The 15,933-nt window shown below is 31.9% G+C and overlaps 1 protein-coding gene across 7 annotated transcripts; it reads left to right on the forward strand.

Annotated features, from left to right (window-relative positions):
- Positions 1 to 1,508: 1,508 nt before the first annotated feature.
- On the forward strand, positions 1,509 to 15,753 carry LOC143233950 (doublecortin domain-containing protein 2-like). 7 transcript variants are annotated; one of them, XR_013018441.1, is made up of 8 exons: positions 1,510 to 2,761; positions 4,770 to 4,824; positions 7,315 to 7,391; positions 8,270 to 8,401; positions 11,561 to 11,587; positions 12,281 to 12,432; positions 12,529 to 12,635; positions 15,588 to 15,743. XR_013018441.1 is itself a non-coding variant. In XM_076470878.1 (7 exons), coding segments are annotated over exons 1-7 (783 nt in total). In that variant the 5' UTR covers positions 1,509 to 2,423; the 3' UTR covers positions 15,616 to 15,743. The 7 variants fall into 7 exon arrangements, 3 of the variants coding, with proteins under 3 accessions (XP_076326993.1, XP_076326992.1, XP_076326994.1); XR_013018443.1 differs by having other exon boundaries at positions 15,614 to 15,743; XR_013018442.1 differs by having other exon boundaries at positions 12,529 to 12,629.
- The last annotated feature ends 180 nt before the right edge of the window (positions 15,754 to 15,933 follow it).

Here is a 15,933-nt window from a genome sequence, read left to right on the forward strand (position 1 = left end):
GATTACTTACGTTAATAACAGTTTATATTATACACGTTCAAATAAGATAAATCAATTTGACTAAATGCGTGAGACCTAAATAAATCTCATATTAGCACTTAAATCGTTAGTATCAGACATCTAAAACAACTAGTGACACCTGTCTGGCCTTTTCCAATAAAATATGAGAGCGGTCATTACCTTAAGAGGTGCATGTTTAATTTCAAACATCCTGAATGACCTTGCAGGTGTCTTTCTAATGGTACTACTCTAAGTGAATTACAGATAACAATAGGTATCTAGAGTAAAATGAATTTAATGACATTCTTGACCAACTTGTTACTTGGAAACTACACGTATCTGCCCAAATAACAAGCGTAAATATTTCTTATATTAATAAAATAAGAGAAAATATAGTATGCTTATACACCACAATGCCTTCCAGTGGCACATCGGTATGTCTGCGAAGTTACAACACTACAATTCTTGTTTTGATGCCTGTGGTGGACAGAACAAAGGTAGCCCATTGTGTTATCTTATGCTTAACTTCAAACAAACATGCCACAGTAGTACTCGTACATCTTATAAATGAAACTAAAAACATTGTGTTTTTTTTTCATTTAGAGTTAAATGTTTATTACATGGTTTATTATGGTAATAAACCAATATGAGTAAAGTATATGTATCAGGGACGTAGCTGTTGACTAGGGGTGGAGGTCAAACGACTACTCTAATCTTCTAAAAAGTGTAAAAGGTTCACTATCTTCTGATTTTTTTAAAATTAAATAAACACTTCACTTTCATGTAAATAACTTAAATTATTCCTGTATGAGATCCATATTAGTTTAGAAAAAAGACCCCTCTCCCCACTGTGAAGTGCTGACTACGTCCACGGACCTATAGACCTATTGAATGGAAGCTACTTCACACACACAAAATAATTTGATAGAAATATGTGATTACACGTTTATTGCTCGTCACTATAAACCGCGCTGTAAGTCGTTGGCTGGAAAATAGGCACTGATAAAACCTAATTCAAATAATGTTAACAAAATCAACTTTTTTAAATGAACTGCGAGCAGCCCACGGAATCTGTGACCCACCTTCGCTGGTTCAGCACTAATCAAAAGGTTTTAAAACGCAAAAATTCGTGATTGTATAATTTTGCGTTAAAAAAACAAATAAACCCAGTTAGTATGGTGTTTGTTTTACCGAAAGTCAGTAAATTATTACCATTATTTTAATATTACTTTTAGATAGTTTTATTTTACATTGTACGAAATTAACGTTTTTAGGACGGAAGTGAACGCCTCCCAGTGTCACAGCGGCATGTCTGGGGGCTTATAACGCTACAAACCGGGTATCATGGCCAAGCGCGTAAGGCGTGCACTTCGTAATCTGAGGGTCGCGGGTTCGCGCCCGAGTCGCGCCAAACATGCTCACCCTCCCAGCCGTGGGGGCGTTATAATGTCAATCCCACTATTCGTTGGTAAAAAGAGTAGCCCAAGAGTTGGCGGTGGGTGGTGATGACTAGCTGCCTTCCCTCTAGTCTTATACTACTAAATTAGGGACGGATAGCACAGATAGCCCTCGAGTAGCTTTGTGCGAAATTCCAAAACAAACAAACCGGGTTTCCATACCTGTGGTGGGCAGAGCACAGATAGCCCATTATATAGCTTTGTGCATAAGCTCAATTAAACAAACAAAACGAAAGTAAACATAACGGTATAAAGAGTAAATAGTTATTGCTGTTTTACTGAGAGTATTATTATTTTATTGTTTATTTTTTAATTTCGCGCAAAGCTACGTGAGGGCCATCTATCTGCACTAGCCGTCCCTAATTTTGTATGGAACTGTAGAGGGAAAGCAGCTAGTCATCATCAATCTCCGCCAGCCCTTGGACTATTCTTTTACTAACAATTAGTGGGATTGATCGACACATAATTACGCCCCCACGGCTGAGAGGGCGAACATGTTTGGGGTGACGAGGTGCTGACAGTAGTTGAGTTGAATATCTCTTTGTTTTATCATGGTCACATCAAAATCGATTACTGATTCCATAAAATACACTATCTGTTGAAAATATTGCATATATTAAAAAAATAAGTGACATATCGCTCGTCGTGAACAGCAGATAGAAATGTGTAATCACATGTCGTTTACCAATCACCACTATACGTACTGAAAAATCCGATGTTATTCGCACTTTGAACACAATATTGCGTTCCCTAGGCAACGTACTGAGTTTTTGTATGACGTTAAACATACCATTGTCAATATTTCGGGGAGGGTTTAGGGTTAAGTTAAATCCATCTTTCTTATCCTTATTTAAATTATTATTAAACCTTATGTTTGTCTTCAATGAAAGTACCTTATGATATTTATGAAAAGCTTCTTATTTTCCTGCTTTGCCATGGATATTATAGTACAAACCCATCGTTAGGATGGCGTCATTAAAATTAGATGCCGACAGTTCAAAGATTACCAGTGAAACTGGTGTAAGTGTGGTTAAATCAAACGTTCCAGAAGCGAAGCGGGTTCACGTTTACGTAAACGGGGATGAATTTTTTCCAGGTTTGAAATGTGTGATAAATAATAAAAATTTCAGAAATTACGAATCTTTATTAAATTACTTGACAGAAAAACTTCAACCAAGCTTTGGGGCAGTAAGAAACATCTATACTCCTGTCCATGGAACAAAAGTAGAAGAACTCAAAGATTTGAAAAATAAACATAAGTACGTGGCCGCAGGCAGTGAACGTTTCAAAAAGTTTGAACCAGGGTAGGTAAATAAATATAGGGGTAATGTATGTTTTGAACTTATAATCAGTGAAAGTTTTATAAAACCTTCTACAATATTTTAAAAATTAAAACATTTTTACCTTTGGTGAAACCTGGTCAGCTTTCTCTGGTGATCATATTTACTTAAGTAATGGTATACATGAAATATAGTATAAAGTTGTGGTTGTCAGAATTGTACAGTATTGTGTCTGATTGTATCTAAAATTACTTTAATTTTACATTTGATTCTATTTGTGTTCAGTAAACAGTAGCAGATCTGTACACACTAAGACTGTTATTGTTTGTCACTCCTAACCTTTATCATATACCATTTATATTTATGCATCTGTAAAGTATTCAAAATTGACTTGCAAGTGACATCAGTCTCTGATGTATTCATTTCATCACTATTGCTCTCATATAGGCACAAGGATGAATAAAAAGTTTATTGCAAGTGGCAAGTACTTAGCCTGACCCATGTTTTGGGTAATTGATTAATTAACAACTTAATAGCTGAAGCATATTTGTGGTTCATCTGAAGCCCTAGTATTTTATGTCAGTTGTAAACTATATGAATGTACCTGTACTTCAAACTTATATACCTACAGAAAAAATCTAACCAATATTTATATCAGGGAACCACACTACATTTGATATGTTACTCCTTAAATGTATAAATTATACTTATAGAGGAAAAAAAACACCTTTAAAAACTATAGTAATAATTTCAAGCAAACGTGTTTTTCAAGCCAGAAATAATCTTGTTGGCTAATGATAATTACAGGATTGTTTTGGAATTTAAAAAATACACAAAACATAATGTAATGAGTGATAGAACTACAAGAATTAAACAGTATAATATAGTTAGGAACTAAAAAACTATTAAAATTATTATAATTATTATATTATTAAAATATAAAACAACTTTACATAACAAAGAAAGCTTAAACATTTTAAGATAATAGTTTGGTTTTATAATAGGATTATGTGAAAAAAGTAAAAAAACTGCCTGTTTCAAAAGTCTTCAGGTCAGTCATGAACACAAAAGGTGGAAAATGTTCGAAATGTTGTCCCCTATGCTTGTGTCTCCACAACAGGCAGTTGTTCATTCTACAAAGTTTCATCATGAATATTCTGTCTAAACAATTTTTATAAGAAAAAAATCTAATTATAATGTGTTTTAATTGTAAAACAAAAGTTTTGAAGACAGATTTTTTGTAGTGTAACATAAATAATTTTTTTAGGAAATTAGTTTTAATTATGTGTAATTGTAAAATTTTAGTGTACTAAAATAATGAGATTTTTAATTTGAGCACTGTTTTATCACTAGTGTTTTATTAATTGAAATACTCTTTTTAAATATTTCTTTTAACACACGAGTAACCACATGAGACTTTGTGTAAATTAGGCCACATTTTTGAAAAGTTTTTAAAACTTTGCTCTTGAAAGTAGTTAAGCCTGACTGAACCTGATAAAAAATACAAAAAAAACCATATTTATGCACATTATAAACCAGTGTGGTCATAACATAGATACATTATATGTAGGTATTTAGTGCTACTAATTGTTAAATATTAGCATATAATAGAATAGTGTTACCTACATATACAAAAGGCATCAGTTTAAGTTTTGAACGATGAGTATTTGTGTGAATTAAGTGTGTCAGATGAGTCAGTATATTTGTTTGTGGTTCTCCATAGGAGTATGACTTCTTTTCTAAATGAATTATCATATTGTGAAGTTGTTTATATTGAGCACATGGGATGTTTCATACTAATCCATCTTGTTTCTCGGATGATTCCAAGATTTAATTTTGCTCCAATACATCTGAAGCAATAAGTACAATATAAACACAGATATCTACAAAAAATAAAACTGGAATATAAGAAAAAAAGGGCACAGAATTTAAAAATTTAGTTTTATGTACCTCATATAAGTCTATAATGTTTGTCTTAAAAAACGGTTAGAGTATTAAAAAGCTAATATCTAATATAAACTTTTCATTGCAGATATGGAGAAATTGGAGGAAAACTAAGAAAACCAGTACATAAAACCTACTCAAAGGTAAACAGTTCCAAAACATTATTAATTAGTAGTTTTGAATCTTCATTTAATATTATTTTATATTCTAAAACTGTTTTCAGGGTATGAATTTGACACCAAAAGAAAGGCATTGTCATTAAGTTTCAGACATTTTTTACCAAAGTAAAAGTGGCAACTTTTAATGTTTTTAATGTCTTTAAATGTTTATGTATTGATACATTTAACATTGTGTTTGTATTTATTAGTATCAGTGTATGCAATCAATTGTTTATATGCATGTGTATCAAACTGAACAATTTGGAATAAGAATTAACTGTGCACTATATATTTATGTCCAGTGTTATGCTTTAATAGTTTACTTTTAATATAATTTGAATCTAAGAAGTGAAGTACACAGTTCAATTGTAGTTTTAATTTCCATATAAATATGTTAATAAAAACAGTGTTTTATGGGGGAAATAGGCTAATGAAAAACTGTGGGTAAAATGTATAGCAAAAACTTTGTGTAATCTAGGTCAGTACATTGCTGCAACAAGTTACATAGCATCATAGAACTTTTTCCTTAAAGATCTTATTTATTCTCATTGTTATGTTTCCACATTTACTCTATGTACGTTGATATAGCTGACAAACTATTTCCTTTTGCACACTCTTCTGACCCAGTTTTATTTTCTGGTTCAAAAAAAAGGTATTGGTTTCAGGTCCATATTATATTTGCTCATCACGTTATTTTGCTGTGTTTAAATCCTGTTTTCCGTTATAAGGGATACTCTTAGATATCTACTTGTGGCCTGTTAATTAACATCCTGTGACTTGGGAGTTTGTTTCGGCTTGCTTTTCTTGGGAAAATATTTTGCATCATTTGCCACATATCAGTTTGGATTTGTTTTCTGTATCCAGATCAATATCTTGGGTCTTTTATCTGTGGATCTGGTAAGTTTTCTGCTCACATATCCTTAATTTTTTGTACATTTCACATTGCTTTTAATTGCAGACTTCAGTTGGATAGTTCACCTGGCTTCTGTGTGAAATCTCTGGTTATAGATTAATATCTCAACATGGATGTGTTTTGTTGGTTGTTTTTTTTTATAGAACAACAGCCTCTTACACTTTATCTGTTTATTTTATTTTATTATTATTAAAGAGGATGCAACTGGTCTGAAATGACCTGTTCTCATGTTGGACATTAATAAATTGTAGGAATACTTTGACACATTGAATGGTAGTGGGACTTTATATTAAGCTTTCTATTAATGGTAGAATCATTCAGACTCTCACAGCGTTTTATAATTTTTGTACCAGATGACCTATTTGCTGTTAAATTTTGTGGACAAAATGATATATTCATAAGCTACGTAGAAATTTCCACCTTCTATTTATTGTTCTTAGGATGATTAAATTTAATCTTTTGGAAAAAAGGTTTTTCTTTAATTATTCAGACTAGTAAAAGTGAATATTTTTGTTGTGGTATTGTTGATTTATTCTGACTTGATTTTTCTTTAGAAATAAAAATGACTGTTAGTCAGTTGTGGTAGTTCAGATGGAACATAACTGTTGTTTAAGTTATTTTTTTATGTGATCTGATGTGTTTCTTCATTTGGATCTTCAGCTTGGAAAATATTCAAAATTCCACCATTTTGTTGGTAATGAGGATCCTGACAGAATTATCTATGTAATTTCCTATTGTTTAGATCTAGTTTAAAAGTAAGCTCAGATAATATTTAATGGTATCATTGGTTTAATCTGTTTTTTTTTTTTCCAGTAGATTTTCTTTTGTTTCTTTCAGTTCTTTAGAAACTATTAGGCAGTACCTGAACAATGAAATTCTGATGAAATATCAGTTCTATCATCCCACTAGATTCAATGAGATTTTGATGCCCTATCAATAGCCTCATCTTAACCAAACTCATATTTCAGAGTGAACCCTCTTTTGGGGTGTTTTGATGGTGATGCAGTTGTAACACTGATCAGTTACATACCCTCCTAGATCTATTCTATGATTACATATGGTGTTACTGTTGTATCTTAAGATGTAACTTTTGTTCCTTAAAGTACATCATAAATCCAATATTATTCCAGAAACACATTGGGAAAAGATTGTTTTTTTTATCCTGACCAATTTTCATGGGTTTAAGCCTTACATATCTTCAAAGTACAGGAATACTTCTCCTATACGTACTCTCTGTTAGCAGGTCATGAACTTTTTAAACCTAAGCAGCTCACCAAGCTTAATCTTGATAATTCAGTAATACTTAATTTGTCATAACTCTTTTGTTCACTATGGTTTTGTATTCATAATTGTTACATAATTGGTTTGAAAAACAAACCTGTCAATTACTTCTACAGAGATTATTATATGTATCGTTTGTGAATGCTCCTACAGCATAAGCTAGAATTCTAATTTATTTAATTGTATAAAATATTGGAAGAGTGGTGTATGGACTACTCATGTGAATGAACTAGTAAACAGCACTTTGCAGCTATAGTTTTGTGTAAATATTTTTTTGACAGATTAAACCTGTTGTACACAGCAGAGTCCAAGCAGCTTCTAAAGTTTACAAATCAGCACTTGAAGTTATTACGATATTGTAAGTTTCATTAATGTATATTACAAAGTAATAGTTGCACCAAATCAACAACTATTGAGTAAGGTTATAACTTTGGATAATAATTGTGTTACATGTGAAAGAACTTAAAGCTATATTAAATTATGTTTAGTGTGACTATTTGTCATCTTAGAGACCACATACAAACTTTAAATGAAAAATAATCACTCATGATTTTTTTTTCATGATTTACAATCATGACTTTTCAACAGAAAATTTTATTTCTATAAAGACTTCAGTATTGAGTTTTATAACATAGTTGTTTTTATGTTTTGCTCTGCTCTGCTGATATATTAATATTATGCATACTGTGAACCTATGAGTTTATGATATGAAAAGCTATGAACATAATACTTGCATCAGTGTTTCCAAATATGGATGGTACTGCATATAGTTAGCATTTCAAAAGTTCAGAGTGGCAGTAAATAGGTGGCAGGGGTGGGGGTAGACATAAAGGTTTTGAGGGTTTTAAAGTTATATTTTTTAAAATTAAACCATAAGAAAGAGTGGTTTTTTCTTTCAACCTGTTTCAGGTACAGTCATTGTGTAGGTGTATTTGTGACAAGAAAATGCCCTCCCTAATGCAACTGGTCCATTTGTTGAATACATCTCCTTTGGCTCTACTTCTAGCACTTGTATTAAAAATTTATTCGAAGGAGTAGAAATGCTCATTGTTTACTGAAGGAAACATTGTTACAAAAAAGGTTGTGAAATGCTACTTTGTGCCATTAGTTCTTGATCGTTAATAACTTGCATGCCATGTTTGTTTCATCTCATAAATGGCTGTACATTTAAAATAAATTCCCTGTATTTCACCAAACCTCAATTGGTCAAATACAGCTCTTTTAATATTTAAACAGTGTCTTCAAGAATGGAGATCACCTGTCGCCAGCTCATAAATTTGTCTTCACTAAAAGGGAACTAAAAAACTGGAACCTTCTGTTACAAACAATTGGAGAAAAGGTCCAGCCACAATCTTTTTTTCTCAGAAGGTAGGATTTGTTCATGCATTAACATAGAACTAGTTTTAATGGTAGTCCATAAATATTAGGATGATTTGATTTAACTAAAATGAAAGACCAGATAGAGTAGAATTAAAGCCATGGACATAATCCGACTGAATTAATTAAATAATAACTAATTCAGTGACCTCCAATCTCTAGTACAGTATTTGAAGTTTAACTATGAAATGGAAACTAATCTCCCAAAATACTTGCAACTACAAGAAATTGTAACATATCCCATACTGTCTCAAATGAACAATGTTTTTTCCAGTTTTGTGCCCATGGCTTTGAGATAGATATTGCACTGTTCAGATGCATGCAACCTTCTGAACTTTAAAAGGTATGTCTGTATATTTTCTGTGCACAATGCATTTTTTTATTAATAAAGTACAATGAAATATGAATGTATGTCATAACCCAAAAGGGAGCCTAAGGCCATCTGTTTTAAACATTTGTACCACTGTACAGTAGTTTGTTCTCATCAGTTAATTACTAGACATAAAATAACATCATATAAGGCACACTTAATATTGAAATTTATATTGTTGTGACATTGGTGAAATGTGTGCATGCCATGAATAATGATAAGAATTATGCCTTCTGTATGCTACAACACAGCATGATGTACATACTTTAAAAACAAGAAAAAATATATTAGTTACTCTTAATTTTAGTTTTATTTACTCTTGAAACAAAACACTTTTAGTAACCCTGTTGACATATGTCTAATATACACAGTGCGAGACAAAAGTCACCATACAGTTACAACACTTTTATTAATGCATCTAAAAATTGAAAGATAATAACATAAAATAAGCAATTTCTGTTAACTAATGAAAAGAATTAAACACATTGTTATGCTAGTCTTCACCTTAATTGTTGGAACTGTTGGCCATCAGTGTAAACACACCTATCTTTTACATAGAGGCACAAGGATATGTTTGCATTAACATTTGTAAATGCCTGAGATGCATACTCCCTATTTGATTTTAGGATAGTAGTAACTGACAAGGTGATTTTACAGTGCCTTTTTTATCATGTGACATATCTTTTGTTATGGTTGTTGATACTCTTGTCATACTGTATAAAGTCTCAGTTAAAACTGCATTATTTGCCCCCGATAATTTTATGTTCAAAGTTTACATATCGTGTGCTGACATTTATTTTATATTATTCTGAACTTGTTTTTGTATTTGATTTATATTTTGGAGACATTTAAAGTTCCTTTCAAAGAAGGAAAGATTCCTGCTGGTACTTATGGTGGCCTGTATCCTCTGTTTAAAAAATATTGACTTGTCTCTTCTGATTTATGTATACTGTTCTTCTTTTTGTTATATACCCACTTTATCACAATTACTTTTACAAATTATACTTACATACATTCTGTGGCATAATTACAAAAAAATGTCCTCACCCCATATACAGGGTGTCCCATAATAACGTTTACACTCTTTGTATCATTATAACTTGCCTTGTTTATTGATTTTAACAATGAAACAAGATACATATGATAGCCAAAGGATTTATTTAAAGATTTAATACTGAAATCATGAGAAAAAATAACAAATAAAATTCTTTCCAATGAAAACTCTCCTTGGTTGAAATTGTAAAATGTCACAATTTGCTTGCTTCACTTCAGGTGTTCAAACTGAAATCCGTTCTGCTCCAGACACATCTCATAACGGGAAGAAATGGAAGTGCACACATCAAACACCATCTCATCTGGTATTAAAGCACATTGTTCTTCAATTGCAACTCTCAATTCGTCTGTTGCCCTTTTTATGCTGTAAACTTTGTCTTTCAGAAACCCCCACAAAAAGAAATCCATGGGTGTCAAATCTGGTGATCTAGCAGGAAATTCTACACTTCCTCTTCGTCCAATCCATCTGTCTGGCATAGATGCATCCAGGTAAGCTCTCACGTCGTGATGGAAGTGGGGAGGAGTGCCATCCTGCTGGAAAAAACACTCTTCTTCTCCAAATTGTTTTTGGAAGCGTGGCATGGCAAACTCATGTAGCATGTTGAGATAATTCAATCCTGTTATGGTGTCTTGGAAAAAGAATGGTCCTATGAGTCCCCTAGCGGGCAGACCACACCACACAGTCACTCCAGGAAAATTCATGTGATGTTCCTCTGTAACATGTGGATTTTCTGTTGCCCAGTAGGTGCAGTTGTGTCAATTTATTGAGCCATTCAGCTTAAACGTTGCTTTGTCACTCCAAACAATTTTGAGTGGAAATTCATCATCGCCTGCACATCTAGCAAGATACCATTCACAGAACTCAACCCTTCGATGAGGGTCATCTTCATTCAGAGCGTGAACAAGCGATGGGATGAAACTTTGAATTAGGAACGCTTCAAAATGCGATGAACGCTGGATTTAGGGATACCTGTTTCACGAGACAGTTGGTGCATTGATGTTCTTGGAGAATTCAGAACATTATCAATGACCTCTCTCTTGTTGGGCTTGTTGATGATCTTTTTCGACCGCAGCAACCCTTTCTCATATGGTGGAGAGTTTCGTGTTCATCAATCTTGGCGATGATGCGTGAAATGCTGGGGCGAGATGGCGCATCCATATGGAACTTTGTAGTAAAACGTCTTTACACTTCAGCTTTGTTTTCGACTTTCCAAAAGTTTTGAGAATGAATATTTTGTGCTTGATTGTAAGCTGATTATTCGCCATCCTTGGACACAAGTCAAATCTGAAACAAAAAAAACGGTTTATTAGCTATACACAGTCAAAGAGTGTAAACGTTATTTTGGGACACCCTGTACATGCACACAGATAAATAGTAAGTGGGTCCTCTACACTTATTCCCCTTATTGACAATTCTTAAGTTTTTCAGGTCTTTTATCAACCACTCTACCCCCAGCAATTTGAGCATGCATATTTTTTTTTAATATTGGCGATTAAAGTTACGAGGTATTAGTATTTTCTGAATTTCATATATTATGCATTATATGTATGTATAATATTGTAAAAGTTAATAAAGATATTTTTCAATAATTGTTGGTATCGTGCATGTTGAGTCAAGTTTTAATACATCCAAAACTGTAATTACAGTAGAATAGTTAGTGAAAATTGTCCACAATTTGATATTTTATTGTGTGTTTTGTTGTTTTTTTTTCCTTTGTGCTTGCCAGTGGTGAATCAACTGACCAGGTTTTAAGGTAAAGATATCAACAAATGACATGTTTTGTTACAGGTTATGGCATTTCCTGTAGTCTTCTTTCCTGCATGAATTAATCTAACTGTGTTTGCATGGAATTATAATGTAATGGTATCACTATGTTTTTACTGTTGTCTTGCTTGTAAGGTCTTGAACTGTAGTTTAAAACTACTTGTATTTTTATTTTGTTATACTTCCATTTTTATTATTATTCACTATGACCTAGTTTGTACACTGATTTCTTACAATAATTCATAATGCTCCTATAAGTGTATAATATAAATATTTTCCCAAATTAAGAAATTTTTTAATTTTTTTGTTATCTGGTTCAAAATTTTAGGTTGTGCAGTTTTTAGAAACAAAACTACTAAAATTAGAGGTCAATACAAAACTTGCATATTTTCAGGGTAGTTTGTAGTGAGTTGTTTTTTTTAATGTTTTTTAATATATATTATTCAAGGATTTTAAATAAATTGCCATTTTGCAGAACTTTAAGAATTATTATGTTGATTTCTTGTTAAAAACTTGTATTTATTTGAATCATCAGGAATTTCATTTATTGTCATTTTGGAGTTTCATTTATTGTCTAAAACATTAAAGTCTTTACTGATTTTGCCATGTTAAAACAAAGTGAATTATTTAATGTATGACTCTGAGAGATTTAATACATAAACTTTTATTTTGTGTTTTTCAGACTTCATACAATTGATGGATTTCAAATCAAAGGCCCAGAGGATTTGGTTAATGGTAGAAAGTATGTAGCAGTTGGAAGTTGTGAGACATTTAGAAAACTTAAATATGGGGTAGCAAAAGAGTCCCCAACTTATCAGCAAAGTTACCTCCAGTGTAAGTATGACTAATATGTGATTGTCCATGTTCTTTTCTGTAGCTTTGTGATTATAGGGTAAATGATATTTCTTTTGTCTATTTATCCATATCCAGATTTGTAGTCAGAAGTATTTTGTGTGTGGAGAATATCATCGCATTTCAGCCAACATTTTGCCACTGCAGTTTCATCAGGACTTATACAGTTGGTCTTGAGAGTAAAGGTTGCTTTTTCTACTTTTATTGTAAAAATGTTTAAATACCTCTCAGTATACACTGCGAAGTCTTAAGTACATGAAAATAACACTGTTGAAAATATCCACTTGCTAAGATTATAAGATATATTGAAAAACACTTGATAAATAAAACTTGTTAATAACAATTATCAAATCTGTGTCAGTGAAGTTTTGATGGGGGTTAATAAATCTCAACTATTTTTCACCAAATATTAAAAAAATTTGCAAATTTATAAATTATGAGATAGAATGCTTGAAGTATATTTCCAACATTTAGCTTTAAATATCCAGTAACCACAATCAGCTATTTCTTACATGTGGAGTTACAACAACCTTTGGCATGACTTGGAAAACCACAGCTATTTCACATGTGTTTATTGGTTATAAACATTTGAAGTCTATTGAAAAGAACAGAGAAATGATTGTATTTTTTTTGTAGAAAAAGAGAAACATTCTGTAATAACTTCAAATGAACTTCAAAGTATCTAAATTTTGTATAAGATTTCAAGTGAACATGATTAATATGATACTAATTATTGCTGTAAGGACATCCTTTATCATTAAAATAGCATTAATATAATTTTATACAAACAGATATAATTCCCAGAAAATTTGTACCAGAATTCATTATATCTGCAAGGTGGGTGTTCAAATATTCCTCTCCATGAATTTTAAAGCACCCTTTCAACTAAGCAGCAGAGTAACTAGGCCTTCTGTGAAATATTTATTGTAGTACTATATTTAATATTTATGGTTTATCATTAAAATGTTGTCTCAGCAACTTACTCTTACCACACACTAGTGTGTGCAGACCCTGTGTCTTCCGACCAGTGTTTTATTGTATTTTTCCAGCTTTATACAGCCTTTGGTTTAACCTGGTGGTATTATCATACCTTCCTATATCTCAGAAAATATGCCTAAAATAGTGCAAGGATTTTAGCCTCTCAGTAGTTAAGCATCAGTCTTTAGAATATAGTTCTGTGGGCACTGCATGTTTCATTATAAGATTGTTCACCAGCTTTGAACTTATTGTTATAAATTTCTTAATTTGTGTAAGATTTATCTTTGGGCACTTTGTAAAATAATTCATCACCAGGATGCAATTAATTAAAGTCTGTAAGATTTGCCAGTGTATATAAATCATCACAAGCTACTCTTATCAACTAAAATTCCAATACTGTGCCTTTGTAAAATTCTACACTGCTTTCTTTGTCATTTCTATTCACAGAATAGAAATAATCCATCCAACCCCAATAGAATTGTTCACATTTTTAGTTGTGGTGTAGTGGCTCCATCTTCTCTTGACTGATTTGAAACTTAATTAATCAAAAGGGTCAGGAGGCCAAACCCTTTTGATTGATGTATTTGACTACACCCAAAGTCTCATAGATTCATTTATTCTAATCCTGCCTAAAAGAATTTCATTTTAAGGGTAAACTGGTAGAGATCATGACAAGTAATAAAATTTGAATCTGGTAAATGCATGGCTCAGGTTTGGTATTGCTGGCTCACAGAAATCTAGCTTAAAAAAAAAAGGAAGAAAGATCTTGTGTATTAATGTATCCTAATCCTGCCTAAAAAACCTCAAGTGCTGTGGCTATTGAGGATTCCCTTTTTTCTTTTTTTTTCGTACTTGAAACTGCCAGGGAAATGCCAACTATAACTGTTTTTTTTTGTGATTTTTTTGCACTTTCAGTGTATATGTTGTTATTCAGTCAAATTGAATCCCATTCAGAACATTTCATTTTACTTTGAAAATTGTACAAAGTGTTCTCTTTGGAAAATTTGTCTTTTTTCCTTAGTTTGTTACTGTTATTTCCAGTGGTGATGTCGTTAATTTAAGTTTCTTTTAGTTTATATGCTTTTTGTTAATTTCCCTTTTTTGTACAATATGTTTTAGCATTTTAGTTTTAAGGTTGTAGGAAGCTTACTTTTGGATAAGATTGTTTTTCTTTAACATTTATTTAGTAGTGCTTTTTCTAAAAGTGTTGGTAATTCTAATTTCTACTAATGAAAAATAAGAATTTTAACATTTTTAAACTACATTTTCATAATCAGGTTTTCTGCCTTGAGCCATTTCAGACACAAGATGGTTATTGTTAAAGAGACAGTTGAGAAATTATTGAAATGTCTTGCAATGATCCACTGCAGTTTCTTGCACTTTGTTTTAGTTCACTGAGTATTAAATACTAAGCATCAGGTGCTGGTGAATGAGGTCATTATAAACCATGAACCTGTCAAAAATATTATAAACTTTAATTGTGTTAAAACAACAAAAACCTGTTGATGTTAATTATTGTAGTGTTTCTATATACCTGTCAAAAATGGTCAGATCCTTCATAAGCTGAGATAATGCCTAAGCTGTTGACATAATCAGATAAGAATGACCTATACACCCATTCATTTATGTATTTTCAACCCTCAAGGATGCCACATGACTAGAAATGTTCACCTGAGAAAATTCTTTAGAAATTAAGATTAACACAAAAAACACTGTTTACGTTGTTGGTTGCTTGTATAATCAGTCGGACATGTAGCTTCAGTAATTAAACATTAACAGTAAACTTGTAAAGTATTGTACTGAATAAAAGTGAGCTTTGATAGTGTGGAACTTGTGCTAATCTGTACTGAAATAAAATTTTAAACGTTTTATTTGAAACTATTTTATTTACTATTGTACATGGAAATAAATTGCTCCATTTCATTAACCACAGTTGATTGTTTTTCCAAACTGTCATTTTGTAATTGTGTCCATTCAGAAGTGAGTTTCTTTATTGTCCATTAAAAATTTGCAACATTATAATGACTATTAACCCTTAAGTGGTGGCCATCATCAGTTGATGCTGCTACCTATAACATTTCCACTGTTTAAGGGTTAAAGATGTAAAAAAATAGTGTTTACTTGATGTCATGATCTTTTTACACATTTTTACATTTTAGATCACAATGTTGTCCTCTCTTGAAAGGAGGAAACGTGGGAAAACATGCAAGGGAAAAATCCAAAAGTGATCCTACAAAGTTGACTGCAGTCACTAATAAAGAGAAAATTAAGCCAGCCCTAGCTTCATCTGCTGCAGAAGATCTCTTTCATGCAATGAGCAGCAGTAGCAAGTCAGATGAATGCATTAGGGAAGTTGACCTTGATCAGGGTTAGTCTGTATAAAAACTTCTATTTTTTAAACAAATTCTGATTAATTTTTAAATGTTTATCCTTGGTATTTTACATAATAAGAGTGTTTTATGATACTGGGTAATGACTGTTATCATTTTTAGTTTTTTGCTTTGA

The sequence above is a fragment of the Tachypleus tridentatus genome, chromosome 12 (genome assembly GCF_004210375.1).
Source record: "Tachypleus tridentatus isolate NWPU-2018 chromosome 12, ASM421037v1, whole genome shotgun sequence".
Taxonomy (NCBI): Eukaryota; Metazoa; Arthropoda; class Merostomata; order Xiphosura; family Limulidae; genus Tachypleus; species Tachypleus tridentatus.